This window comes from Micropterus dolomieu, linkage group LG07 (assembly GCF_021292245.1).
Source record: "Micropterus dolomieu isolate WLL.071019.BEF.003 ecotype Adirondacks linkage group LG07, ASM2129224v1, whole genome shotgun sequence".
Lineage (NCBI taxonomy): Eukaryota > Metazoa > Chordata > Actinopteri > Centrarchiformes > Centrarchidae > Micropterus > Micropterus dolomieu.
This window is the reverse complement of record NC_060156.1, coordinates 14944249-14971683: the sequence shown is the minus strand read 5'-3', so window position 1 is coordinate 14971683 and position 27435 is coordinate 14944249. Positions and strand designations below refer to the sequence as shown.

At 37.6% G+C, this 27435-nt stretch overlaps 1 protein-coding gene across 2 annotated transcripts in view; it reads left to right on the top strand.

Annotated features, from left to right (window-relative positions):
* gpc6b (glypican 6b) overlaps nt 1-27435 on the top strand; it is a 99906-nt gene that overhangs the window by 14655 nt on the left and 57816 nt on the right. For both annotated transcript variants that reach the window (XM_046054630.1, XM_046054629.1), the window contains 2 exons: nt 9096-9254; nt 20143-20534. In XM_046054630.1, the coding sequence (XP_045910586.1) occupies nt 9096-9254; nt 20143-20534 (551 nt within the window). The remainder of the gene's footprint in view (nt 1-9095; nt 9255-20142; nt 20535-27435) is intronic.

The following is a 27435-nucleotide window of genomic DNA, read 5'->3' as shown; positions in this document are numbered from 1 at the left end:
CATCTGCATGAGACTTGGCTTTAAGAAACAAGACATTTACCTGAAGAGCATTTTTGTTTTCACAAGTGTTTCGGCAAACTCTTTGCAACTCTCATGGGTCACACTCACATCGTTCTATTTTTAGGCTTGAAAGGTGGGACATTGGGCGGTGGGAAAGCTGATCATAGAAAAAACATTTTACTGGAAATCTATGCAGAGTACTGTGAAGTTACAAAAAATGTCATCATCACAGAAGGATCGAGAGACAGAGACAAAGAGAGAGAGGTTATAAAAGTAGATGTGTTTATGTTTCGAATTTGTACAGTACATTTAAATGGTAGAAAATATAGGACTGTATCAGTGCCAGTTTATATGTTAAAAACTTGCTGAGTTCCATAGAAATGCTAACAATGAAACTGTATTCAGCCAATAATGTCTGGCGGTGGACTTGAACTCCCATCTCAATCTGCTCACAGCACACTTTTTTATTCCTTTTCCCAAAGCTACAAACCAGCAATGTACTGTATATGTACATTGTCTCCAACATAGCAGACCAGAGCTAGTGTTCACAAGTGTTACTTTTGACTTATTATGGCTTCATTTTTGATTGTTAAGAACATACTGGGAATACGGATGGCGGGGAAGTACTTTGACGCAGGACTGGTTTGAGAAATTTCTGTTATTTACTTCGATTCTTTTGGTGAAACTAATATGTGAATACAGTGAGAAGCAAATGACATTTCAGTCACTCCAGAAATGTTGCACAAAAACAGCATTTCAAACTAGAGGAGACATTTTCTAAAGAAAATGTGGTGTTATCGCTTGGAGATCAACTGCTGGAGAAGCTGGCAAATAAACTGCATTGCTGGAAAAGGTGTGAGTGAAGAAGCTGAAGGAGTATTAACTAGGAAGGAAAGGAGTGGAATATGAGTGTTAGGAGTGTTATGTGTACTTTGAAATAAAGAAAAGGATGGAAGGATTAAAGAAAGGAATAGAACGTTATCAAATCAATTGATTGAAAAATAGAAATGAGCTGAAAGTGTAAGTACTGGAATGAGTGTAACAACGCTTACAACAACATGTAAGTGAAAGTGTAATTAGTGAAAGCTGTTGCTGAATGCTGAATGTAAGCAGTTTTTGGTGAAATTTAAGGGGCAGTTTACTTAAAGAAGTCTGTGTCCATCAAATTGCATTAGCTGAGAGAGGTAGGTAGGAAGTATTAGACGTGTACTATAAATAGTTGATGAATTTTAAATGCTATATATTACTTTAATACAGAACATATGTGGTACAGTTTAGTATCTTATAAAATACCTTGAAATGCTTTACTACTTAACATACCACATTCTAGCATGCCACTTCTAATATCACTTTAAACAGAATAAACTGAACAGAGAGGCAAAATATTCATAAAACACTCACATCAGGAGACTGATGTTACTGGCCTTAACTATTACTTTACTGCAGAGAAGCTAGAGGCTATCCAAGGCAATAATCCACACAGTAATCAACATCACTTTAGTATCAAGGAGTGCACACCACAGATCGGACTTGAGCAATTAACAATATTTTAAAATTAGCAAGAAAAATACCAATCTGACGAGTAAAAGCAGTCCCATCCTTTACACTAAGATCCTGCACAACAGTTTACAGCCACAAATCCACCACACTAAACTACTTTCTCTGTTGTCAAATATTTTATTATTTGCTCTGTGTGTTTCTCGAACATGTGGGCTAGTTCAACTCTGAGATAATGAATTACTCAGTTATTCAGTTAACAAAACAAACTAAATACAAGTTAGTATATCCACTATTAGATGTAAATCCTTCTCTTACTCATACCTGCTACTGACTCAGAATAAAGTACAACTTGTTACCAAGTCCACTGAAAGAGCAGAGCAAAGCAAAGGTCAGAGGCGCCGTTCAAGGAGTACCAGACAGACAGCACTGTAGGAATACCACAATGACACCAGACTAGAGAGGTAAACACAGCAGATGCACAGCCCACTGGTTTCCAAAGCCATTCAACCATCCGACAATGAGCATTAGAAATGTTCCATTTTGTCTAAGCAGGGTGGAGGGGCTTGTTGGTGTCTATGTTTGATGACAGCAGCCTTGGCTCTGGTCCGAACACTTGTAGGAGAACTTGAGACAAAGTAAACAAACTTGCGTGACATGTGCAGACAGTGTTTATACAATAATGCTATATTAATACAATATAATTATGCTAGGTGTTTGTGTTGTTGTTAAATTGAGTCTATAGGTTCCACTGTAATTACCAAGTAACATATATATCTCTGTGATGATTATAGGGACATCACTTGGATTGAAAGACAGGGGGGCTTAGCCACCAGGGTATGTGGAACTTGTGCTTGCAAAATCTTTGCAATCACATCTTTTGTTACTGTATTAGAATTACAATTATGTCAACATAAGAGTGAAGAAGTCACGCCACCATTCTGTATGGTCTGTTCTGCACATGCACATACTTATTACCACCCAATTTGTAACACGCATTTGTGAACATTGTAGTTGACAGAAGCCTGTGATTAAAAAAAAAAAGACTGAAAGAAGACTGAAATTAAAATTAAAGTGTCTTGCTTAATTTGCTCTTGTTTCCACAAACTAAATGTTAAAGTGATCTGGGAAAGTTTAATAAGCAATTCAGACATAGCCTCCTACTATAGACATGAAAAAAATATTATTATTGCAAATTTAATACTAAAAAAATGTCACACTGTCACAAAGGTCTTGAAACATTTTTAAACTTAAACTCTGATCTTGGTATGCATGTTTTCCACACCAGTGGAAGCTCATATTAAAGGCTAGCAGTATCAACAGTTAACAGTCCCACTGCATGTTGTCATAGTAAGCAGGCACACAGAAAACCAAAAACAATAATCCAACCAACATGATTGGTACATCTGTTTATTGAGGATGTCAACAAATGTTGCATATAAAATTAATAAAACAAATTAAAATACTACAACACAATAAAATGCTTATTTTTAAAGATTATAAAATTATTTTGATTAACAATGTTAAACAGCTGCAATGAATACTTTTATTTAAATAAATAGTTTTATAGGGTGTTTTTGGTAAAAGTGCAAGTTGTTTATTGTTGACAAGGTTTACAAACAGAACGGAAAAGGGCTGGTGGATAGTGCTTAAATCAAAGGACCAAATATGACTTAAAGATGTCTCTCCAAGTGAGAGATAGCCACTTGCTACTCCGAAATCAAACAAAACTCTGCCCAGTAAGACACAAAATACAAAATGAGCAGCACCCTCTAAGCATAGTGGATCTAACAAACTTAACTGCAGGTGTCTGGTCGATATCAGTAATCCCCCACTAACATACTTGCCCTGCTTCCTTAACACAATTCACAGTAAAGGTAGCACTCAGACACTAAGAACTAATACTTATCAATAGAACGAACGCTTCTACAGCAGTTAACACAATTACTACTATAAAGCACAATACGAACGAGGCGAGTTGATCAAGGGAAAATCACAAGTTCACACAGGTAGGCAGCTATTTAAACAGGGGATGATCTGGAAGGCGGTAGATGACTGGAGGAGGTTGCAAGGCGTTGCACCAATCAGACCACCGGCCGGAACCAGGATGTAGGCGTGTCTCACGCCAGCCAATCCTCGGCAAGGGTTCGCACATCCTGCTTAACATAACACACAGCTGCATAACACAGATACATATACACAGATAACGGTGGAGGCCGTAACATACTTATGTGTATAAATAAGTTCAACTTTTGCTGCTCTGATTGCCTATGTGCTGCTTCTGCTGCGGCATTACTTGTCATTGTCTTCTTCTTCTTCAAATCCCACCTTCTTGTTTGATGAACTTTGACCTAGTCCCTCGCTCATGCCCCGCAACCTGCGCTACAGTCCGCAAAAGCAATAGACACATTCTCTTCTTCCATTTCTCCTCTGTTGAACAAAAGTAACTGTAATGTTATTTTTTAGACACATCAAAGCTGCATGGGTTGATTTACTTAGGCCAGACTGTGCTCCTGCTGAGTTCTTCTGTAGGCTATGACTTAAATGCTATCTGTCTACTCATGTAAATGGGTGATAATGTAATACAACCCAGACCTTAACCCTATTGTTGGGAAGAAAAAAAAGAAAACAGCCCTCATTTTGTCCCACATCTCTTCCCTTCCCAAAGCTGAGCTTTGACTAACAAAGTCTTTTCATTTTTGTCTGTCTCAGTGAACAAAGTAAACACAGGGTCTATTAATATTTATATGTAAATGTTACCCGCCTCCGCTAGCGTAATCTTTCAATGAAAAAAAAAATACATATAGGGGTACCTCATTTTAACATGAATTTCAGTCCTTTACACAAACTGAATTAAAAGACACACATTTAAACTTTTGGGTGGATGGTTAGCTGACTAGCTAGCTAGTTAATTCACTGACAAACTGACAAGCCGGCATCATGATGGATGGCCACTGTTTAACGTAATGTGGCCGCACAGGAGCTATACATCAGATGATGTCTGGAGATGAATGGCATAGAACTACAAGCAGCCCACTAGTATACATATCTAGTGACATAATCAAAAAAAACACTGTTGAGGTTTTGTAGTAGCCACAAGATCACACACTTGATGTTTAATCAGTTTGTTGTTGCTATGGGTTTGTAATAAATATGCAAAGTATCACTAAATAATATCAATCAAATAAGTTGATTTCCTATCAAATCTTTATATGATAGTACAATACATTCTGTCGGTTTTCCTTTGCTGAAAAGACCTGTCTGGTCCACACTTCATCCTGACTCTTGCTAATGTGAGGTCTGTGTTCCAGTAGATAGATTATCTGTGAGGCCATGCTGCTGTTTTAACCTTGGCAAGGAAGGTCGTGGCACTTTGCTGAGTGGTGAAGTCCCTTGAAAGCTCCTTCCCATATGTTGATGTACGACAGGCTTGTGATGTTTAGCTCTGTTGAGACTGCTGAAGCACACAGTAGGTTTGTCATGTCAAGATGGATTTATTTTTTATTGACATATCTGATAAAAAGGCTGCACTCAGAATGTGTATGCCAACGGGACCTGCCAGTAGACATCGTGTGATATTAATAAAGTTGCTAAAACCATGTTTTTTATAGCTTTATTTTGAAATAAATGTTTGATTTAAAATACACATTTCACCTGCTTTTCAGTCAGTGTAGGTCTGATCAGTGGAGGAAGTGTATTAAGAGTGGGCCTATGATGCTGGAATTCTGAGCTTCATGGAGGTATAAGACTTATTCATCAAAACATCTGCAATGGGAGGTCCACCTGCATGCTCCAATGATATATTTATCCTCTAAGATCAAAGCCTTATTTGTGGAGGTGCTCGATTATACTGTGTATGAATTAGGGGTGTGAATCTTTGTGTATCTCACGATTCGTTTTAATTTTGATTCTTGGGGTCACGCTTAATAATGATTTTGTACTCAAAATTGATTCTCGGTTCAGTACATGGGGTGCTAGTTTTGGGATCTACTCCAGTCCGCTGTGTGCTAAAATAGGCAGTGTGGAAAATTATGGCATGAAAGTAGATCTGGGTGATGCCGTGTGCATTTGTAGTTTTCCCAAAGTACTTGATTTTTATTTTGCTTGAGGGGCAAAGTTACTGGGGGTATCAACTCTTTTTATAAATTCTCATGTAAAAACATTTCAGAGTTCCAGCTTGACAAATATGAAGATTTGCTGCTTTTCTTTTTAATCTTTTTAATTTATTGTTAATAATTTTGGGTTTGGCATCTTTCTGCATTGAGTACTTTTACTTTTAATACTTTATGTAAATTTTCCTGATAATACTGACAACGTTTTACTTAAGTAACATTTCCAATGCAGGACTTTTACTTATAACAAGATTATGTTTAGTATTTTTAGTAAGTAAACGATCTGAGTACTTCCTCCACCACTGCCCTCTCTGTCTATCAACGTGAACAAAAACTTTGTTATTTTTGAACCCGCTGAACCTCCCCCTTCAAGGAACGTAGCCTTTTGGGTAACCTGTGTGTATGGGACATAAACTAGAAGGTTATTTGTGTTATTTGTGTGTTTGAGAGAAGTACTAGCACATTGCCAAGTCACAGAAAGTGTATGTTTAGTTAAGTTACTTTAGTCAGCCGTAATATGGCTATTTAAGCATAACAGTTACTGAAAGTATTGTGTTTGCTGTCTCAGAAGATAAACAAAATATCCCTCTTCATACAATGTTACTATAGCGTCATCCTGCATTCTGCATAGTGGAGTGCAACTTGGATAAATTACCAGCAGAAACACTGGGCTTGAGTGTGTATGACAAGTGTTATCAGAATTTAACTTTTTTTTTACCACCTTCTCTTTCATTCTGTGCCCAACACAAAGAAATATGTTCCCTTGGTACAAGCCATTTTTAATCTGTCTGTTGAACAGTAAAATTTATTTTCAGTTTATGGAGAGAAAACTGCTCATTAACTGCACTGTTTTTATTTTACAGCCTGTGTTGATGTAGCAGCTCACACATGCATACAAACTTTGCTATACTTACTGAACATCATTTAAATTAGCAGCATAGCACACAGTGTTTCTATTATGTTTTGTCATCAAATATTAAGATAAATAAAAGAAGCAAGTTCTTTTACTTGACATGCTTTGTCCACGGAAAGCTAGTGACTATGGAAAAGTGTTGGAACTTTTTCATCTCTCCATCTCTGTGTTTGGAAGGATGCTGGCTGGTGTAAACATGGCTGTGCTGGTTGCAGTTTGCTTATGACATATTACATAAATTCAGTAAAAAAAAAAGGTTACCTCACATCACCATTGTACTTGTATCACATTGTTGCTCACTTGTTATGGTACTCACTAAGTCTCTGGAGTCTCTGTTAACAGTGACAGAGAAATAGATCTGCGTTGTATCCTTATTGTGCTGCATTATTATCAGCTGAAATGGTCTTGGGTCACATATCTATCTCGTCCACGCAATGTCTCTCCCTCTTCATCTCCTTGCATTTCTCATGCAGTAGTTCCATGTTGACTGTGTAGTTGCTGTGACTACTTTGACTGTGTTGGTGTTCAGGATTGCTGTCTGCTGAGGTGTAAAATGTTCTCAAATTGTTGTAAATTAATTTTAACAACTATTAAATATAAGTTATCCTGGATATTCAAATTAATACAAAAACACAAACATCACTCACCATTTAGAATGATGTCATAAAATAGACTGACCTGTGTCTGACTTCCAGCGCCCCTGTGTTCTGCTGCTGTGCAATCTATCTGTTGCTGTGTGCGGGTGTAAATCTATCTGTTCTGTTGCGGGGGTAAATTTACCTGCCATCTGCTCACAGAGGTCTTCCCAGTTAGAGTTTATGTGGATTTTTTTGCCACTTTTTCTGACCTCTGGATGCTCATTTGCCAGCATAAGTTCTGTGTAGAGGACTGTTTTAGGAAGCATGTGTAAGGCATTCATATTACATGGCCTGTCCATCTTAGTTGGTGTTTGATGATGGTGGTGGAAATACTGTCGATGTTTGCTCCCTCAAGAATACTGAAGTCAGTGCACTTCTCTTTCCAGCTGATATGCAAGATATTTCACTGGCATCTCTGGTGGTAGGCCTCCAGGACTCTTGGATGCCTAGTGTAGGTAGTCCAGGTCTCTGCACCATATCAAAGTGTGGGCAACTGCCTTGTAGACCAGAGCTTGGTCAAACAAGTGGTTGCCAAAAAGTGGCTCACAAATCTGAAGTAGAAGATTCAAAACAATTATGATAGAATCTTTTTTCAAGTTAATCTTTTTTTCAGTCCCTTTTCCTCAACAAAATCAATATCCTACTAGAAAAATAGTGCTAATTCATTCGTGATTCAAATTAATTAAATCAAACATTTATTGACAATATATTGAACTTTTGTTATATTGTCATTGAGGAAAATTGTATTGCGATAATTATCATTATTGTTTTATTGCCCAGCCCTATGCCCTATTGACACCAGAAGCCCCACAAAATATGATGTGCTATATATTACAGTTACATAAACCATGGTCATTTCTAAAAATCCGTAGGTAAGCTACATTATCTGTTGTCTGGTCGTTCAGTCGTAGGTTGGAGGTCTGGAAAAATGCAGCAGAGTAATCTGAAAATATATGGACATCTGTCCACATTTGCAGGATGCATGGCGAATCATCTCCTTCATCTGGTAATAGTGAAGCTATATATGTAGTGGAGTTTAGTGGAGAAGCGTTGAAGCACATTCTTACTCAGCCATAAAAAAAATTTAAACTTCAAATTCTGGGTGTTTTTAAAAGGTTACCTCATGTCACAATTTATTGATGCCAATGTGCAAAATGATCTTGTGGTCATATCACATTGTTGCTCACTCATTATGGTTCCCACAAAATGAAATCCATTCACTGATTCTGATGCTGTGCAATCTGTTGCTACATGCAGGGAACATTTTACAGCTGCCATCTGCTCACAGCTGCTTGTCTGTTTGGAAGCTCAGGCTCATTGTACACGATGCACATTACATGGTTTTCCCTACCATTATAACACATAGGCGTAACACCTAAGTGTTTTTTCACAGCGCCTTGCCGAAAAAAAAAAGAAAAAATTATGCTAAGAATTCTCTACCACATACACACACAACAACAGTAACTGGGGAGCGGGGGCGAAGCTTAGTAAACCATCATTTTAAATGCACTGCTGTTAATTAAGACCTGGTATTGGGATTTTGGAACTGCAATCCTGCACAACTTTCTCGTAATATGTAGACAACGACAGTATATGAGAGAACATAGAAGTTAAATACTCTTATAAGTCGACATGATTATGTGTCAAAAATGAGCACTGTTGCAAGTTTTAGTTTATGCACACTACCTGCTGGAGTGAGTGCGCTGGATTTTAGTTTAACTGAATTTGTTTTATTTTATTTTCAAATTTAACCTAAAATAAGGAAGACTGTGTGTGTGTGTGTGTGTGTGTGTGTGTGTGTGTGTGTATGTGTGTGTGTGTGTGTGTGTTTGAAGAATTTCAAAAGTTTATTTTAATTACTCTTATTAAGATTGTGTATAGTCAGTGTCACTTTTGGTATGGATACAAAAACACTGTCCTCTGTCTATTTTGTAGGTGAACATCTTCGTGTATGTCCTCAGGGAAACACATGCTGCACCCAGGAAATGGAGGACAAATTTGGCCAACAGAGTAAACAGGACTTTGAGAATCTGGCTGATGAAATGAGTCATGAATTGAGAAGTACCTTTGTTTCCAGACATAAAAGATTTGATGGTAAGTCTTTTTTCCCCTAATGTTGATTAATTTTCCAGTTTTGTTTTTCCGACAGTTTTAATGGTCAGTCACAGTAGAACAAAATGCTGCTAAAAGGAAAATCAAAGGATTTAGACTGTATGTGTTAATTTGAAAAGGTTCACTGTTTGTTGTTCTGTAGCTGTCCTCCCTCAAGAGGAGACAAGATGTGAAAATCTCATTAATATTCCTTGGAGTGTAGAACCCTCTTGTTGGATTAGACAAACATGGTTTCTTGCACATCAGATTGACAGCTTGAACAGTAGTACAGAGCCAAACTCTGCATTATTAAAGTTGTTTGGTGGTCTTGTGCTGTGTGTTATTTTGTCTTAGTCCCATGGTGACTGTCCTGACCACCACATGATATGGGGGGTACTCATTACTGAACCAAGCCTCATTCTACCTCTCCACCTCTTTCTCTTGGTATCCTTCTATATGGAGTCAGCTCCTTCAGCTTACAGAGTCTGATTAATGAGAAATAATAATCCTTCCACCTCCCTGCATTATACTGTGTGGGAAGCAACAGCTTATCACTGTGGACAGTGGTGAAGGGTGGTAGAGGTGAAAATTGTCAAGCATTGCCAAGTCAGCATTGTCAAACAATTTATTAGGAATGCAGCATAAAACCTTTTAATGACTTGGAAACCTATCTGAATTCTCTTTCTCTCCAACTGAATGGCAGGACACAACTTTACTCTCCTTAATAAAAATGCCCTAATGGTTCCTTGTTTTAAATCCCAGAATATTTGATCATAATACTCAGCAAAATAACAGCAAAAATTTACTATCCAGTATTATTAGTAGTACTTAACCAATTGATATATGTTTAGTTTAATAATGTCTAATCATAATGAGGAAGAAATGGCAAAGTTGCCCGTAACCATCAAAATCTGGCGACCTTGACTCAAACAACGGCTAATTGCATCAAACGTGTTTTTTATAACACTCTCCAATAGATTGCTTTACAGGAGAAAGAAAAAAAGAAACGTGGACACCTCAAAATATAAAGTTATAAAATCTATAAAGGTCAAATGAAACAAGAGAGTTTAAAGTTTAAATATGTTTTTTAAAGTGTGCTGAGACCATTTTGGAGGCTATTCTACAGTCAAGGCGCAGCAACAGAAAAATCTAAATACCCTGATTAAAATTGTATTAAATGCCTAAAATGATGCCACCTACAAAAACTTTAGTGTTGCATTTGATAGATGTTTACATTTGATATTAAACTGCAGCTCATTGATTCTACAGTATATAGATCACGTTAGTATGATTAATACATTACTTATTCTCCTGTGGCATGATTTGCATGTGCAGTTGCATAGAAACAAGCTCCCTGCTTTCATGTAGGAACATGCACACATAAACAACCTAAACTGATGTAACCTTTAAGTGTTATAAGCAAATTAAGCATTGTAACTTGTAACTTGTAACTGTGCTTCTGCAGACTTTTTTTCTGCTTTTTATTTGAAGTCTGTTTGCTCACCTGTCATCATTGGAATTTAAAATACAAAATGACAATCTCTTTGTGATAATGGAGGGGAGACAAGGGGCCATGAATCTTGAAATACCTCTGTATTCAAAATAGTAATTGTACTACTAGTGCACAGCTGAGACTACTGAACTTTTTGTACACAGCATCAATCAGACTAGTAACAAAAAATGTACGTTAATGACACAATACAACACAACAAATGTGGTCCTTGTCTGTTATTTGAATTAAGAGTTATCTTCCCCTGTTATTTGAATTAAGAGTTATCTTCCCCTAAGTATATCTTCTACGATATATAGGTCCACAATATACATCTGTTACATAATGCACACTCAGGTGACTTGGCCTGAGCCAAGCACCTTTTTTTTGTAGGATCTGTTGACATACTGTTGATATGCATAAATTTCACAAGAAATGTTATGTCAACATCTCTGCTTAGATCTCAGGATTAAACAGCAACAATCCCAAAGATTCAAGTAATCCCGTTGTAATTCAAATCGTTGTCCAAAAGTAGGAGGTTGATGCATAGATTTACATATTGGGCTATCTAAATATATCCAATATCAACAACTGAATAATGATTGAGTGATTAATAGCGCAATTTAATACTCACCAGTCAATGTTTTGTCTTTCTATAACCATTCTTTTTAAACTATTCAACATATTATATGAAAGAAATGCTATTCAGTTACACCATGCAGCTCTCAGATGATTCCACACTGCCCAGAAACTCAATGTCACAATGCCTGAGTGATTTTTTAGTCTGTCTGTTTTTTCCAGGAATATACGCTTCTTTAGCTCACATGTGATTCCTGGAAGTGTGCATAAATAAATAAGTGTTATTTTGATCACCCGCTGTCAGGATAGTGAATGTCATAAGGAGGACTCCAGTGAGGGAGGAAATGGGGTTTGTCCAGCAGCACTTAGATGCATGACTCCAGGCACCCCTGTTCCTCTTGGGGTTTGCTGCCACTCTCCATAATTTCATCAGCGTCAAAGCAGATGCCATATGCCGGCTTCAGCTCTGTAGCCCTCTGCTGTCTGGAGACTCTGTGTCTGCTGAGGGTCTCAACTGACCACCCGCTCAGGAAATGTGAGATATTGATTGCTAGATTTGACTTTCACTCTTATCTTTATGTCATTAATTGAATCTGTTGTGCGTGTGAAAATTATGTGGCTATTAGTAGTCATGTATTTAAAGTATAATTTGTTTATTATAATATTCTGCATTTCTTTGACTCCATGTTCCTTAAACAGCATTTTTTCTTCATAAAGCTGGCCTTGATATTAAGTCCCAGTACATAGTAAAAGACCCAAACAATACAGAGCTGTAAGTTCATTTAGATGCTCTTTACCATCTATTTAGCACCTGGCTCTGGAGGCCCACCTACACACAGTGAGTGTATGTGTATATTTTCTTCTCCTTATGCAGAGTTTGTGATGGGTGTTACTGTAGCTGACAGTAGCTGGCCAGCCCACGCATACCTGACACCATAGCCTATGTGTCACAGCGAGAGGGCACAGTCTCGACTATGCCAAGACCATCCAAGCAGGAATACAGAAATATCCACAACAACCCATGTTACACAGTACAGCTGTGTGAAGAGAGAAAGCATTATCTGATACATTTCACCTGTTTGCTAATATGCCAAAAGCCATGTCTGAATATTCTCATTGTTTTCATCATAATACAAATCCTAAGACCCCAGGAAGAAACTGCTCAAAGAAATTGGACAAATGGCTGGCACAGAGAATTCTTTTCCACTTGCTCATTAAAGACCAAGTCAAGGGTTTTAATTGCTAATCAATTCTTGGCCCTCCTCTGTCCATGAACACCATGGGGCTGGGTAGTCACACAGAATATTAATGTGGTCCACCTCCACAACTGATCTTCTTTGGAGCTACTGACTCACATGCTGTTATCACTGGTCTATTAAGATATTTTTTTTATTGCTGTTGGGTTACTACATAAACTAAAATATGGTATGGTTGTGAACTGTTATAATCTACTCTTTTTAAAATTATATGCGATTGTTAATAATATGTGAATCCTTTTAAGTTTGAATGTCATTTGCGCATTGTTTTCTACAACTGATGATAGATTTGTGACAGAACCTCAGCTTATTCTTGTCTGACACTGTCAGAGTAAAAATTTTTTAATTTGGGGAAATAATCCAACATTAATAAAAAATAAATAGCTAGTAATGGGTCAAAACAACCAGTACTGGGTAAAGTTAACCTCCTGTAGTATTACATTGGTGCTAAATTTACCAAAACTGTTGCAGTGATTTTTAGTGTGTTCAAGAGTTTAAAAAGTGAAAAAGAAATCTCTCTCTTCCTTCAGCAGCCATTGTCGAAGTGCCCTTCAGCAAATCACTTAACTTGAAATTACTCTTAAAAGCTGCCAACCATAGAAGGCCATATTGTGCTGGCCAGCTACCAGGTGTGGATGTGTATGATGTGACTAGATGAATGTGATGCTGGGCGGTGCTGAAAAGGGCATGCTTGCTCAGCAAAACCCTTCCTCTGTTAGGAAGTCCTATTGGACTTTCCAGTTAGACATTGGAAGAGTAAGTAGGATTCAAGTAGAAATGCCACAGCATCCCTGTACACTTGAGGGTTAATGTTTTGCTTTTGCTTAATTTTATTCAAATTCTATCTTTTGTTGTTGAATTATCCCAGGACAGTATGTCAAATCCCAGATAACATTTATGAACCAGCTTTTTTTTGCATTTTTTTGTATGCCTCCGCGATGGCGAAATGTAAGGAGAGAACGAAAGCAAATTTTGTAAACCTATACTCTATAATGATCCATTTTTACATAGTAATCAAATTGTTGTGTACTTGTTTATCCACTATGTCCATGATAATCCTTCATTAACAGTTGAACAGTGTTCACTGCAATTTCACGTATGTACAGTATCATAAATATAGTGATAACTTACATTTAGCCGAATACATTTTATACCTTTTTTCAATTCTCTGTCCAATTATTCCCTACATATATTATAGGAGTCTGGACAGACATGGATGTAAACTGCAACTTAACTGGTTGGCGGAGGCATCCAACTACATTACTGGGGTAGTTCTAGTTCAGTCCTCATGTTCCTCATGTTACAGAGTTGGATATGGTAACTTTAAAATAGTAAACTCAATCTCATTAAAGCTAACACACACACACACACACGGTTTCTTGTCTTGACTCGCCAGCATACCATTTACTTTTATATTTAGCAGCTGTGATTTTATATTAAATGCCTCTGCTTTTAACTGCCACTGTGTGACTCACAATTGGCAGCCCACAGGAATTAACACAAGAAAATGGAGACATCAAAGGTCAGCCTGTCATGTTCTCTACAGTAGCATAGCACTCAGAGCAGCCGTCTATAGACCGGCACTTCCTGTCAGACCAATCAATGACCCAACTTATGACTGACATGTAGAATTGTCAAGTGCTCATTTTTTTTGCAAAATTGCTAGTTTCATGTTCAGGCATGAGAGCTCAAGGAAGTTGTATTCCAAGTCATGTTTATTATATTAGCCAGTTTCAACAATCAGTGAGAGTGAGTGAGAGATGGGCTCCCTCTTTGATTGGCTGTAGACCTATAGAAGAAAACACTGAGTGGCTCTGCTGGCAATAACATGTTGCTTACTTTGCTGCTCCAGGACCAAACAAATAATTTTTGAGGGTAGCTTCACTAATTAGTTACAGATAGTTTTGACAAGGTGTTGCTTGCAGGGTTGTGTTGATTGTACATAGACGACGTCTGAAAAATGATCTGTTCTATGAGTGCATTATTGGTTTGTGGCCTTTGAATATCAAATGCTACACTCAATTAAAAATTGTCAATTTATGCAGATTCAACCAGTTTGACAATCTGCATTACAAAGTTTGCATTACTGCAGAATGTCGTTAAATTGGAAATAAAACGCTTACAAAAGCATAAAATGATCCAGTTATGTGCCAATTTTACAGGTCCAGGTCAAATGCCATCCTGGAACTCAACAAAACAACTATCTTGCAGATCAGCTTTTGTGTCCACGTTTGCCCCAAAGTTGTTTTCTCAGGCACAGCTTACACCCAAGGTGCGGATTGATCCCAACAAAACCCCCCACCATCTTTGCAACATCTCCTCCATTTAACACATAATTCATTTTAAAAAGTGCAGCAAACTGTATCACATATTTATCAGAAGCCAATGCATATGTATTAATTTCTGCTGGAAATTATTACAAAAATATCCGTTGGAACAGATTGGTAAGGGTTTTACTGAGGCCTCAGCCTGCGGTTGAACAAATCCTCATAGTATCAAATCTTATCATAGTAGGATGTGTTCCTGAGATTTTGCAGTAATAGCATCGCATTGATTCTTTTATATTGCACTGTACTCTGAGCACCTGTTTATACATATAGCTATTTGTGTCCAAATACTGTGTATTTGGATTTTGTCTGACACAGCGTAACGTACATTTTGAGATATCCATCACAGGTCCATCGCGAAAACCATCCAGCCAATTCTGATCAACTGCTCAAGACGTAAGAGTGAAATTTAACTGCGTTGCTATATGAACATTTCTGTAGGGTTTTAAAAAGTATTAAGCCATGATCTGTGATATGTATTTGTGTTTTAGGTGGTGATTGCAACCTGATGTATGCTTTTAATTACTTTGTTTGTGCACACATATGTGGATTTGTGCTTGCACAGATATAGAATGTGGTGCAGTGAGAATGTTGTCCAGGAAGCTAATGCCACAGTTTCCTGACCACAGTGTTTTTTTATCGTAGATTGTAATTACTCAAGAGAAGGAGAGAGTGAATTGTGGTAGAAAACCAACCTTTTTTATCCTCCTCTGTTATTGCTGGTCACAGTTCAAGATACTTTGCAGTAATTAATGCTGCAGGCCACAGCCCACGAGTGTACTCACTGTAGATATCATCCCCTCCATGGCTGCCTCCTTTGGTTATGTGCTTACAACCAAAAAGTTGACTCTGTGGTTTAGATTGTCTTCAAAACTTGTGGTATGCTTAAAACATGAAGAGCATACAACTTGCCTTTTAACATCATCTAGCTCTAAGATTTAAAATAGGAACAATCTGTTTCAAAATTGCTGAAACAGACTACTGACATCTAGGAGAGCATCCATCAATCGGTTTCTGCGAGACCAAGCAGCTGTGGAAGCACAGAAACACATGCTTTCTCTTTCTCATAGAGAGCATAGCTCTGTGTAACCTCTGCACAGCTCTGTGTGCACAGTGAGGAATTGGAACCAAACTAAGCTTTATCAGCGAAATGTAATGAACTCTCTGCACATCGGGAGTATTAGAATCGCCCCTGTCCAGCATTTCAGCATCATTATCCTCAGTTTGCAGCTCTTGCAGCCATTCCTTTGGTCAGACCTCTTAATTACTAGGATGTGTTAAGGATTTATGTAAGCTTTCCAGATCATTTTAGTTTCTGGCATTTCACTAAATTTGCTGTTGTAAAATATGATCCCGCTCATGAATTTTCACTAATTAGATTAAGTTGTCTTTTGTCTTCTACATATTTAATCACTGAATTATACTGAGGTGATTCATGATGTAATTATTCATCAAAATCATTCCAAAACAGAGCTAAGAATTATATCAAATATGTTGTCCACATTAACAGTAAATTCTGCCTTAATTATGTTGGATTTATTCAATTAATACTTCAACTGACACATGTTTTTTTGTAGAATGCACATTTTTAACGTGATATTAGTTGTGAATTTGCCATTAATCAGTGTGCATATCGTCAGCACCACTGACTATTTTCATTACCAAAAACAAGCCGATGAAGCACAAATCATGCTGGAGCTTTGCATACAAATAACTACGGTAGTCTTTCATTTACTATAGTCTCAAGAATAATAAAATAACCATACTTTTGCCAACATCACAAGTCTTGCATACTGTGAAGATAGCAAAAAATATGTGTATAGTAAAGCTAATTTTATCAGATCCCCAGAGGATGTGAGTTAACATTTGCTGGTACATGATAAGAAATGCTAATAAACAATAATTACTTGTGATAAGAATACAAAAAAGCAAGTCTTTATAAAGCATGTAGCATGTCATAAATAAGAAGCAGTTGTAGACTGAATAGATGTATGCAGGATTAGAACCTAGCATTTCTGATATGGCAAATTTGACCTTTACCCTCCAAACTAACATCAAGTGATTTATGATAGCTGCTGGTTGCAGCAAAAAATACATTTATCTCAATCAGGCACTAACACTGTGAAATAACATCCTGTGTGTTCTACTAACTTGCAGGTGAGGCTTTCATATTTTACTTTCTGTTGGTATGCAACACGGGTGGCTCATGATATAACTAATCGGATGTGATTTAGTCTGGCATCATGGAGAGTCAATGCATTTTGTTTCTCTGCTGCTGTAATCTTTAATTTAACCTGCAATGCTGAGCACTAATGACCACTTCAAATCCATTACACTTTTGTCAGGGGCATTCTTTTGAATTGAATTGAAATCTTTATTTCAAACATGCAAGAGAAAGTATATAAAAAAAATAAAATAAAACAATGTTTAAAAACATAGGATAAAAAAAAACAGATGAGCAGCTAACAAGTACCCTTCTGTCTTGTGTTAACATACTTCTATCACATGTGCGAAAAGGAGTAGGAAGAAGTAAAACTTATGTACTCCTACCCCTTTAATTCTTTCATTCCTTCAATTTACAATATTTATATTTATTATTATTATGTTGTTATACATACATACATACATACATACATACATACATACATACATACATATATGTGTATGTGCATACACATGCATGTACATACACATATACATACATACATATATATACACATACACACATATTTTTTTATATACACAGTATCAAAGTGACCACTGACAAGTATTTATTTATCTAACCTCGATTATGTACAACAAAAAAAACAAAACAAAAAAACAAAAGACAAAAGCCAAAAAAAAAAGACATAAACAAAGGAGCACTCCTACTTTTACTACAGTAAATTTTTTTGAAAAGGAATATGCTTATTTTCCCTTCCCCTTAAATCATACCCTCCCTCCCTCTCAGAGAACATCTTCTATTCCCAGGTAATAGGCTATTTCTTGCTTTGAACATGAATACTGCAGTTTGATATTCAATTAGATTGTGGTATTTTAGCAATTTAGACTGTAGAAATAATGAATTTGTATGATCCCGAAATCTGACGTTGTGAATGATTCTCATGGCACTTTTTTGCATTATGACTAGTGGATGTAGTGAATGTTAAGTGCTTCCCCAAACCTCTACACAGTAATTCAAATAAGGTAACAATAGTGAGCAGTACAAGATGTGAAGTGATTTAAGATCCAGAATGTACTTACCTCTTGCTAGGACTTCAATACTTCTGGACAGTTTGGTTTTGATTTGTTTTATGTGAGGCTTCTAGCAAATCTTGTCATCTATGATCACTTCAAGGAATTTATTTTCATGTACTCTTTCTATGTTAACACCCTCTATCTGTATCTGTGCTTGATGATTTGAATTACAGTGTCCGAATACCATGAATGTAGATTTACTCAAATTTATTGTTAACCTGTTTATGTCAAACCATTCTTTTATTTTCTTGAATTCTGAAGTGATTAATTCCAAGAGTTGCTGTAAGCTGTCCCCTGAACCAAATATGCTTGTGTCATCTGCAAATAAATATTCTGATCAGTGACTGTAATGTGCATGGCTTAGATGGGATTGGTGGATCTGTTATTGGATATGTGGTCATGTCGTGTGACCTAACTACTGTGAATTGTTTTACAGATGCTAATTCAGAACATACTGATTGGGAGATGTACAAGGGTGGCAGTTACTGTAAAATGCACTGCTCTTTCCACCAGACCATACCACTATGAAACTAGAGAAATTGAAGCTGTATTTATCAACATTTTTTATGAACAATGGCTCAAATGTGTAACTCGTGTGTAAAGGTGTTGCTCATAGTGACAAACCCACAGAGAATTATCACCCGATTCTGTAATACAGTCTGCTCTCAACAACACTGTTCCAGATACAGCAGGTAGCTGTTGTCAGTGACAAATCCTTGATAAACCCCTACACTACCTGCCCAGCACCAAACAGCAGACAGATAAAGGTAGCGACTACATGGCGAACATAGTGCAGCATTTAACACTATATTTCTATCATGGGGTTGACAAAGACCAAAACAGAATTAGAAGGAGAGTGAATATTGGACTTGAATTTGTATGCTCCAAAGAAATGCTTGTCTACCTGGTGGGTATGTAGGAAGTAGTGTATTTGTGTTCCCAGGGTCCCATGTTCCCCAGATTTATATGGCACATAATGGGAATAACCCTGAAACTGGGGAACATAGGGCCCTGGGAACATGTGAATGACCCCAATGTGCAAATAGGCCGCTGTTTGCTGACATGTTCACCATATCAGCTTTATGAGGTAATAATATATCACTATTGTTTTTACAGCTCTTTCCGCTGCTTCCAAGTAGCCCAAAAAAATCTATTAATGCTGCCTCAAAGCTTTGGATTGGACATAATGCCCTATAAATGACAATAACTGAGGTATATAAAATACTTTCTGCAATCTCCACTACCCTTTATGGGACTGGAGTCTTCTCTGACTAGTCTTGAACTATTTCACTTTGCAGTTAAATGTGCAGTTTTGATGGGGTCCTGGGTCCTTGAAAGCAAGGACTATCATTATGGATAGCAGATGGTCAGAAAAATTATCATCTCATCCTAATTTCTGGTGAGTCATAGCGGTCATAAGGCAAACCAACAAGTGGTGCCTAAAAAAGGAAATGCGGAATGACCGCAAACCCTAAAGAAACATCATCATATTGAATGATAATGTATTACACTTCATCTGACAGTTTATGCTGGAATGTTTTTTTTGGGTGGAGTTACAGGTGAGATGCGGACAATACAGACCTTATACACTGCAAACACAGAACTTATTGCATTCCAGAGCTATATGAGGAGGGCTCCGATTGCAATGTCAAAAGTAGTTTACTGTAGCTAAAAATCAACAATCAAGCTGTGAAGTCTCTTTAAAATGAAATCAACATCAGAAGCCCTAATTGATTTGCTATTTTCGTATTTTTTGGTTGTCTGCATATTTGCTGTCGCTTCATAATCTAGCAGTCTTCCTTTTTAAGCTCCGTTCTATCTTGCAATCAGACTCATTTAATGTAATTTTTGCTGCATTTCTATTTCAGTCACACATTTAGGGAAGGTTCCCAGTGCACCTTATCAAGACATATCTATGTATGCCATGTACAGTGTATCAATCTAAATTAACATGAAAGAAAATCAGACAATAAGTAACACTTTTTCTTTTCTTCTTAACCCAGAATTCTTCCTGGAGCTACTGGAAAACACAGAGAGGTCTCTGAATGAGATGTTTGAGAAGACTTATGGCACGCCTTACATGCAGAACTCAGAGGTCTTTGCGAACCTGTTTGCCGAGCTGAAGCGCTATTACACAGGAGGAAATGTTAACCTGGAGGAAATGCTTAATGACTTTTGGTCGCGGCTGCTGGAGCGTATGTTCACACTGCTCAACTCCCAGTACGTCATCACTGAGGACTATCTGGAGTGTATCAGTAAGTACACCGACCAGCTCAAGCCCTTTGGAGACGTGCCTAGGAAACTCAAGGCTCAGGTTACCCGGGCATTCATCGCTGCACGCACATTTGTCCAAGGACTCTCTGTTGGCCGGGAGGTGGCCCAGAGAGTGTCTAAGGTAAAAGTGCTCATCACTTTAGTAACATTCAAATTTAACTGGATTATAAAACACCCAATTAACTGTCATTCACAAACCTAGAACATAACCACATTTCATTCGATTTCACTTTCTGAATCTGTTGGAAAATATTCAGTGTTTCACCTCAGCTGAATTAAAACTTGCTATGTATCCTACGCACATTTTAGGAAGCCCAAGGTCTTGTTTGGAGTTTCTGCAGCAAGCACACATTTCCCCCAGGTTTTTCACCCCAAACAAGGTCCTCCCATATACTTTTCTGACTAATATGTGCTCTCTCGGTGCATGTCTTCAGGAAGTATGGGGCTTGAGGCGGCTTGCTCGGGTGCTGTCTAGAAAACAGTGTTGAAGGGTACGTGGATTGCTCAGGAGAAATGCCCAGACAATGAAAAAGGAGAGAAAATAAATGTCTGCCATCACTGTTTATTGCTCTATTGCCTAATATTTGTTCACCTTGTATACAGAAGCCATTAATCATGCTGTAGCCTTAGTATTCTGTTTGATGCGATGTAATCTTAATGCAGCTTCTGCAGTATATCATGCTGCCCTGGGAGTGTGTGTAGTCTTACAAAGTAAGATTAAAGGGAAAAGCGAGAGGCTAAGGCCTGGATTTAGTCACACTCAACAACAACAGGACTGTTTCTACACGCCTCCTTATGGGTTGAGAGAAGCACTGATAAGCACTACACTGCAAATCACCAGCCACCCTGGTTCCTTTTCACTACTCTAGTGATATCAGTAAGATTGGATTATCAACACTATTATAAATATTTATAGACCTGCTGTACAGTATATAAACAGAGGGCAATGAAAATATAGTAACCCTCAAACATCAGACACAGAGAGGAATATACAAAGCAGAAGGCACTGCTGTTCTCCAAGAAATCCAACATTAAGTTTCTTATATTCCCACCATGGTGTACTCATTGAACTTGAAACATGCTCCCTGCGCTGTTTGTGTCAGTCTCCCCTCACCAGTAGTAGTGGTGAGGCTCATTTAGAAGTATATGTGTTGTTAGTATGCGTTTACTGAGTTACACTCTGCGTTTCTTACAAGCCAGCATGTCCCAGCTTCACCTCTTGACATTTCAGTGGGACCGGAGATCCAGGTCATGTGTCTGGGACTGCAGCCCTTTGATCCCCAGGGTATCAACTCATCATGAGGGATTGGGTGTAAGCATAATGGAATAAGACACCCTGCTAGAGGTGTCTGTTGCACAGCGCCTTAAAGATGTGACATCCATGCTTATTGCTGCTGGGATATATATTGAATTAAAGTAGATGATGTAGTACTTTATTTCTTTACGCAGCTTAAGAGACAAAACCCAGCGGAGCTTTAAGGAAGCAGAAACGCTTGCCTGGAGTCTCATAAACAAAGCTCATTCTCATCCGAGATCTATACTCAAACAGTGCATCTGCTTCTGTTTATTTGAAGTGATTAAAATCATATAATCATCTGCCTGGTTATTGATATTTGGAATATTTTAAATTTGCACGTGGGTAACTAAAAATAATATGTTTGTTACCTGAATGCACTCTCTGTTGTAAGATGTCAATAAATGACAGCTGCAAAGTGTAAGCTGTGCTTACATTACAGCCAACTTTCAGTCCACTTTGTAAAAGTAAAATGTGATGATATTGCACAGCATGTTACTATTGTAGGAAGCATTCATTCAATCAGTCACTTAATTGCATTTCTATTTTCATACAATAGAATGAATGATTGTTGATTTGTGCATTCAGTTCTATTGTTACACTTGTCTGTAATTATTTTTTGGAGGATTTTCACAACTCAAAATATGAGGGAAGGTAACACACTACACAGTTTTTGTGTAGTGCGTGGAGCGATGAAAAATACAATTAATATTATTTAACATTTTAAAAAATGACTATCACTAATTAATTTTGATGATTCTAAATTAATTAAATCATTTATTGTTTTGTTTGAAATTTTAGATTAGAAAGATTCTCTTGACAATGTTTTCTACAAAAAAGAATGAAAGAGGAACTACTACTACTACTACTACTAATAATAATAATAATAATAATAATAATAATAACAATAATAATGCTAATTGTAAAAACAATGATTATTTATCCTCGTGACCTTTAAATCTACTGAGAACAAATTCTTGTCTATTTTGTGGCCCTGCACCTGTGTCAGGTGTGATAGATGTTGGCAGAAGCATTTTTAGAATATTCAGCGTCAAGCTAGGATATGACCGTAGTCTGCAAAGTTATGTGTCAAGGTTGTCTGTTAGTCAGGGCAGGTGCATTACAGACTTCCTTGGAGCCTGACTCTGTGGGGTGACAGAAATACCTCTACTCCTCTCTTTATACACTTAACACTGAGGTGAGAAAGAAGTTGGGGTCTAGGCACATCAAACATTAACACATATAACCAAGATCAGGTAATTTCTCTAATTTGCAGACCTGTAGAAGGTCATCTATGTTTTTATCTCCTCCAGCCTTGACTACTGTACCTGACTTTATTCTGGTCTTAGCAGGCGACATATCCACCGACTACAGCTAAGAAAAAATGTTGCTGCCAGACTTCTATCACATTCCAACTGAACTGAACTGACTATAATAAACCAATCTTTGTTGCATCACACTTACCTGTCTGTTATAAAACTGATTTAAGATTGTGTTGCTTGTTTTAAAAAGCTTTGCTTGTTCAGGCTCCTTATGATTAGCTAAATCAGCTAATTCCAAACCTGGTCGCTGAGATCTTTTGGCAAGACTCTTTTAGCCTTAGGTGGGTCCAAAATCTCAGTTTGTCACAAAGACTGGCTGGACCTTTGTTGTCCAGGCCCCTAAGGCAGGCTTTTTTTGTTGTTGTTGTTCTAGCAGTGTTTTTTGGGGGAATTGGAATTTTAAATGTCATCTCATTCTTATTTTAATTTTGTTTTTACCATCTGTTGTTGTATTTTCAGAGTTTTACTGCAAATCACTTTGTTTTTAAAATAAATTAATAGTTATAGTCAGATGCCACTCAAAACCTTTCAGCAAAGGGTACATTTTCTTCTCACTTAGACTTACGTTACATAGTTTAGAACAACTTGCATTACAACAATACAACCTTTGAGACAAATTTGTGATTCGTAATATTGGGCTATATAAATTTAAATTTACCTGTCTTGACAACAATATTGCTGTTTACTTCTAATTAGAAATGTGGCAGTACAGATATTATATATGATTTTCTTGCAGACTAATATATTATCTCCAACCAGCTACTTGTTTTGAGACACTTGTTGTTTACCCACAGCAACCGTATATATGGCTGTAACTAAATCATGTGAAGCTTATATGCAGCATAAAGGATGGGAATGGTGACACCGTGTCCCATACAAGAACCACAGCTTACTAAATAACATTTAATGTGGTTACTTTTTCTACGCTCTGATTAAGTAACTAAGAGCTGACCATCAACTGATTATATGGTTGCCTAGCAACAACAACACAATAATCATGCAGCTTGTTCTGCTTTAATTGTATTAAAGTAACAAGAATGACAGACTTTCATCCCTGTGTGATCGGGGTCATAGATTTCCACTGAAAGACTGAAATTACATTCCTCAACCTGCTGTGATAATACAGTTACATTCAGTTTTACTTTAATACTCTGCACTGAAGCCTGAAAGATGCTTAATAAGATGCTTGTTGGTGATTCATGGAACACATAAAAAAGTAAATTAGCTGCGACCCAGGGGTTTTTACTTCAAACATCTTGACAGGGCTCCAGATTGCAAGCATTTAAGTGTTGAAGAATAAGAATGCTGAGTCAAACACGCTCTTTAGAATTCATCTAATAAAAACAGTTTTACTCGGTCATGCAGTCAAGTATGTATTTGCTATCTGATATGTCACTGCTTACACATCGCGAAACAATCACTGATAAGATGCTGCACTTTGGTATGTACATAGTCTACATGTGTGGCCTGAATGTAATACTGCAGAGAACAGCTGATTCAGCCAACGGCCACCTGTTTCCTGGAGTTTTTTATGTGGGTATTCCGTCACTATCACATTACCTCCTGAATGAGGCAGGCAAAAACAATTTTTTAGAGTTTGTGCAATCCCTGCTGTTCAACAAAGTGGCCTGCAGACTAAGTCAGTTATTTACAATAACACATTTGCGATTGAAGCCCAAGATGACCTTAAAATGTGCACAACATACAGCACTCCGTTCTCATCCATCAAAGCTTATGGCTGCAAAGTCTTCTAATTTCTAATTAATCTTCTCCCTAAAAAGACTGTATTTCTAGATCTGCACAGCTTTCTTATGGTCATCAGTCTGTCCAAAATGATAATATGTCTTGGAAAACCTTTGAAAAGCATCATGTTTAGCAGGTTGTGATATTAAGGTCTTGTTTTTGGATTAACATAGCAACACTCTATGAAATTCACTCAGCACTTAATTAGTGCCACAATGGGTTGTTAAACTGACTCATTATGTTGTTGTTTTCCACCCTCTTCAAATGCATTATGAATCTAATTTGAAATAAAAAAATATTTACTGAAAATTTACCCACTAAAATGATAATGTGGTTCTAAACACAACATTAGTAAGACACCTGTGTTAATATTGATCATATCCACAAATACACAATTTTAAAACTTAATCAGTTTTTTGTAACAGTGCATGCGTGAGTGATGGGTGATACATCTAAATCTAAGTTATAAGTTATTAAGAGAATCCTGTTTTAGAGGTGCTTTGAATATCTGTGATAGATGTTATGGCAAAAAACACGCTCAATTTAAGAGTTTGAGATATTGACACCAAAAGCTGTAAAAAGAGGAAGTAAACAGAACTGCCTGTTGTAGGGTTAGGGTCATTGCTGTGTGAGTGATTATCTTGGAAAACACAGAATGTTGTTTCCATGGAATTTATGCTTCTCCCGCAGTAGCATGTGCTGAGATTGGTTGGGGCTTTGTATGTCAGGATGTGTGTTTATAACTTATGCCTTAACACCTTCGCCAAACTCCACCTGTCACACAACAATATCCTTCTTTTAAGTCAAAGAAATAAAAACTAAAAAGGGAACGATGAGTAACTCAAATACAACATGTTTGACAGCTAATTCTGCCTGATGAGCAGGCAAATAAATATCTTTCATTATTAAATATTTGACATTAAAATGCAGGTCAAATTGTTTGACAATGATCACACACCATGTAGTTGACAGTGCTCACAAATGTTCAAAAGCCTTTGGTCAGCAGAACATCTCTTTTGTCTCTGCTCTTGTGGCATTTCTGAATGTGTACACTTTGAATCTGCAACTTTTCCCAATATAATAAACTGACAATAGTATTCTGAACTTCAAACTGTATTACACAAATATTTTCTTTCTGGACTGACTTTGCTAAGAATCCTCAATTGTGGTGCGTTCAGGCAAAGTAAGTTACATTAAAGCACAACCAACCTACTAACCTGCCTACCTGCACGCAGTCTAGCTGCGTTTCGACCAAAGGAACTATACCCCGGAACTAGGAACTCACTGCGTTCCCACCAGAGGGACCAGGGTCTAAATGTAGTTCTGGGGTCTTCATTTACCCACTAAAAGACCTGCTGTAACTTTCCGAAAGTACAGGTACTTTGGGGGAGCAGCTTGCCTTGCAGTGAATTTCTGAATGGGCGAGTAGAGGCTACTGGCTGTAAATGGAGAATGTCAGCTGTTTGTCTACTACTGCTCCTCTCTTTTCCACCATTGTTTGCAAACCAATCAATCACAATCAGCAGTCAAATAGCACACGTCTCGCCACTGTCCCCCTGAGATCAATCGTCGGCATTAAATGTAAATAGCAGCCTGCCTGGGTGTGTTTACAGCAAACAGCTGATGGAGTAACTGTGTCCAGAGTTGTTGTTTTTAAGTTTTCATCAGTCAGGAAGTTTCTACACAGAGCAGAAGTCGGTCTCCTCCTCTTCAAAACCAGCTGAACAGCTGATTACAGCAGGTAATAAAGCTCGTTAAACATCCCCTACCTCAAACGCTCAGGCGACACAGACTAGCTGATCTGCAGCTCTTGTCCCTGGAAATGTTTTAATAACCTTCAAAACTGTCGCGATTTTATTTTTGCGTTGTTTTATCTGGGGCGGCATTATTTTAAGAACTTGATGGTTTTATCCAGTTTGTTATCCACACATTTCTCGCGGATATCCGCCTGAGATCGTATGTCGGCATTAAATTTATAGCTGGGAAACAGCAGCCAGCGTTTAGCAGTGTGTTTACAGCGAGCAGCTGATGGAGTTACGCTAAACACTGGGTCAGAAATTGTTGTTTTGAGTTTTCATCAGTCAGGAAGTTTCTACAAGGAGACGAAGTCGGTCTCCTCCTCTCCAAAACAAGCAGACCAGCTGGTAAAGCTCGTTAAACATCCCTTTCCTCCAAAGCAGGCAGACACAGACATGTGCTGCCAGCTGATCTGCAGCTGTTGTCGGCTGGAAATGTTGTAATAACCTTCCAAACTGTCGCGATTTTATTTTTGTGCTGCTTTCTCTGTGCTGGAGTTATTTGAAGAACTTTATGGCTTTATCCAGTTTGTTATTAAATGTGTAACAAACTTTATCGTGCGTCTCCTCTCCCACACAAAATAGCTGTTTTTATAGTCAAGCTAAGCCTATAGTTTTTCATTATGTTCCAGTCAAATCTGATGTTCATTTATAAATGCTCCTCATGGATCGTGGTTACAAATAATGATGCCTGTGCATCGCTGTGTACAGCCAGGCCTACAGCCTACGTCAGCTGGTTAATTTGCCTAATCTTCGCAGGTCTTTAGACCATGGTGGAAACACACACAACAGCGGGCTGAAGGAACCTTTTAGTTCCTTAAAAAGAGATCTGGGGACTTAAAAGTCCCGGGTACTTTTGGTCGAAAA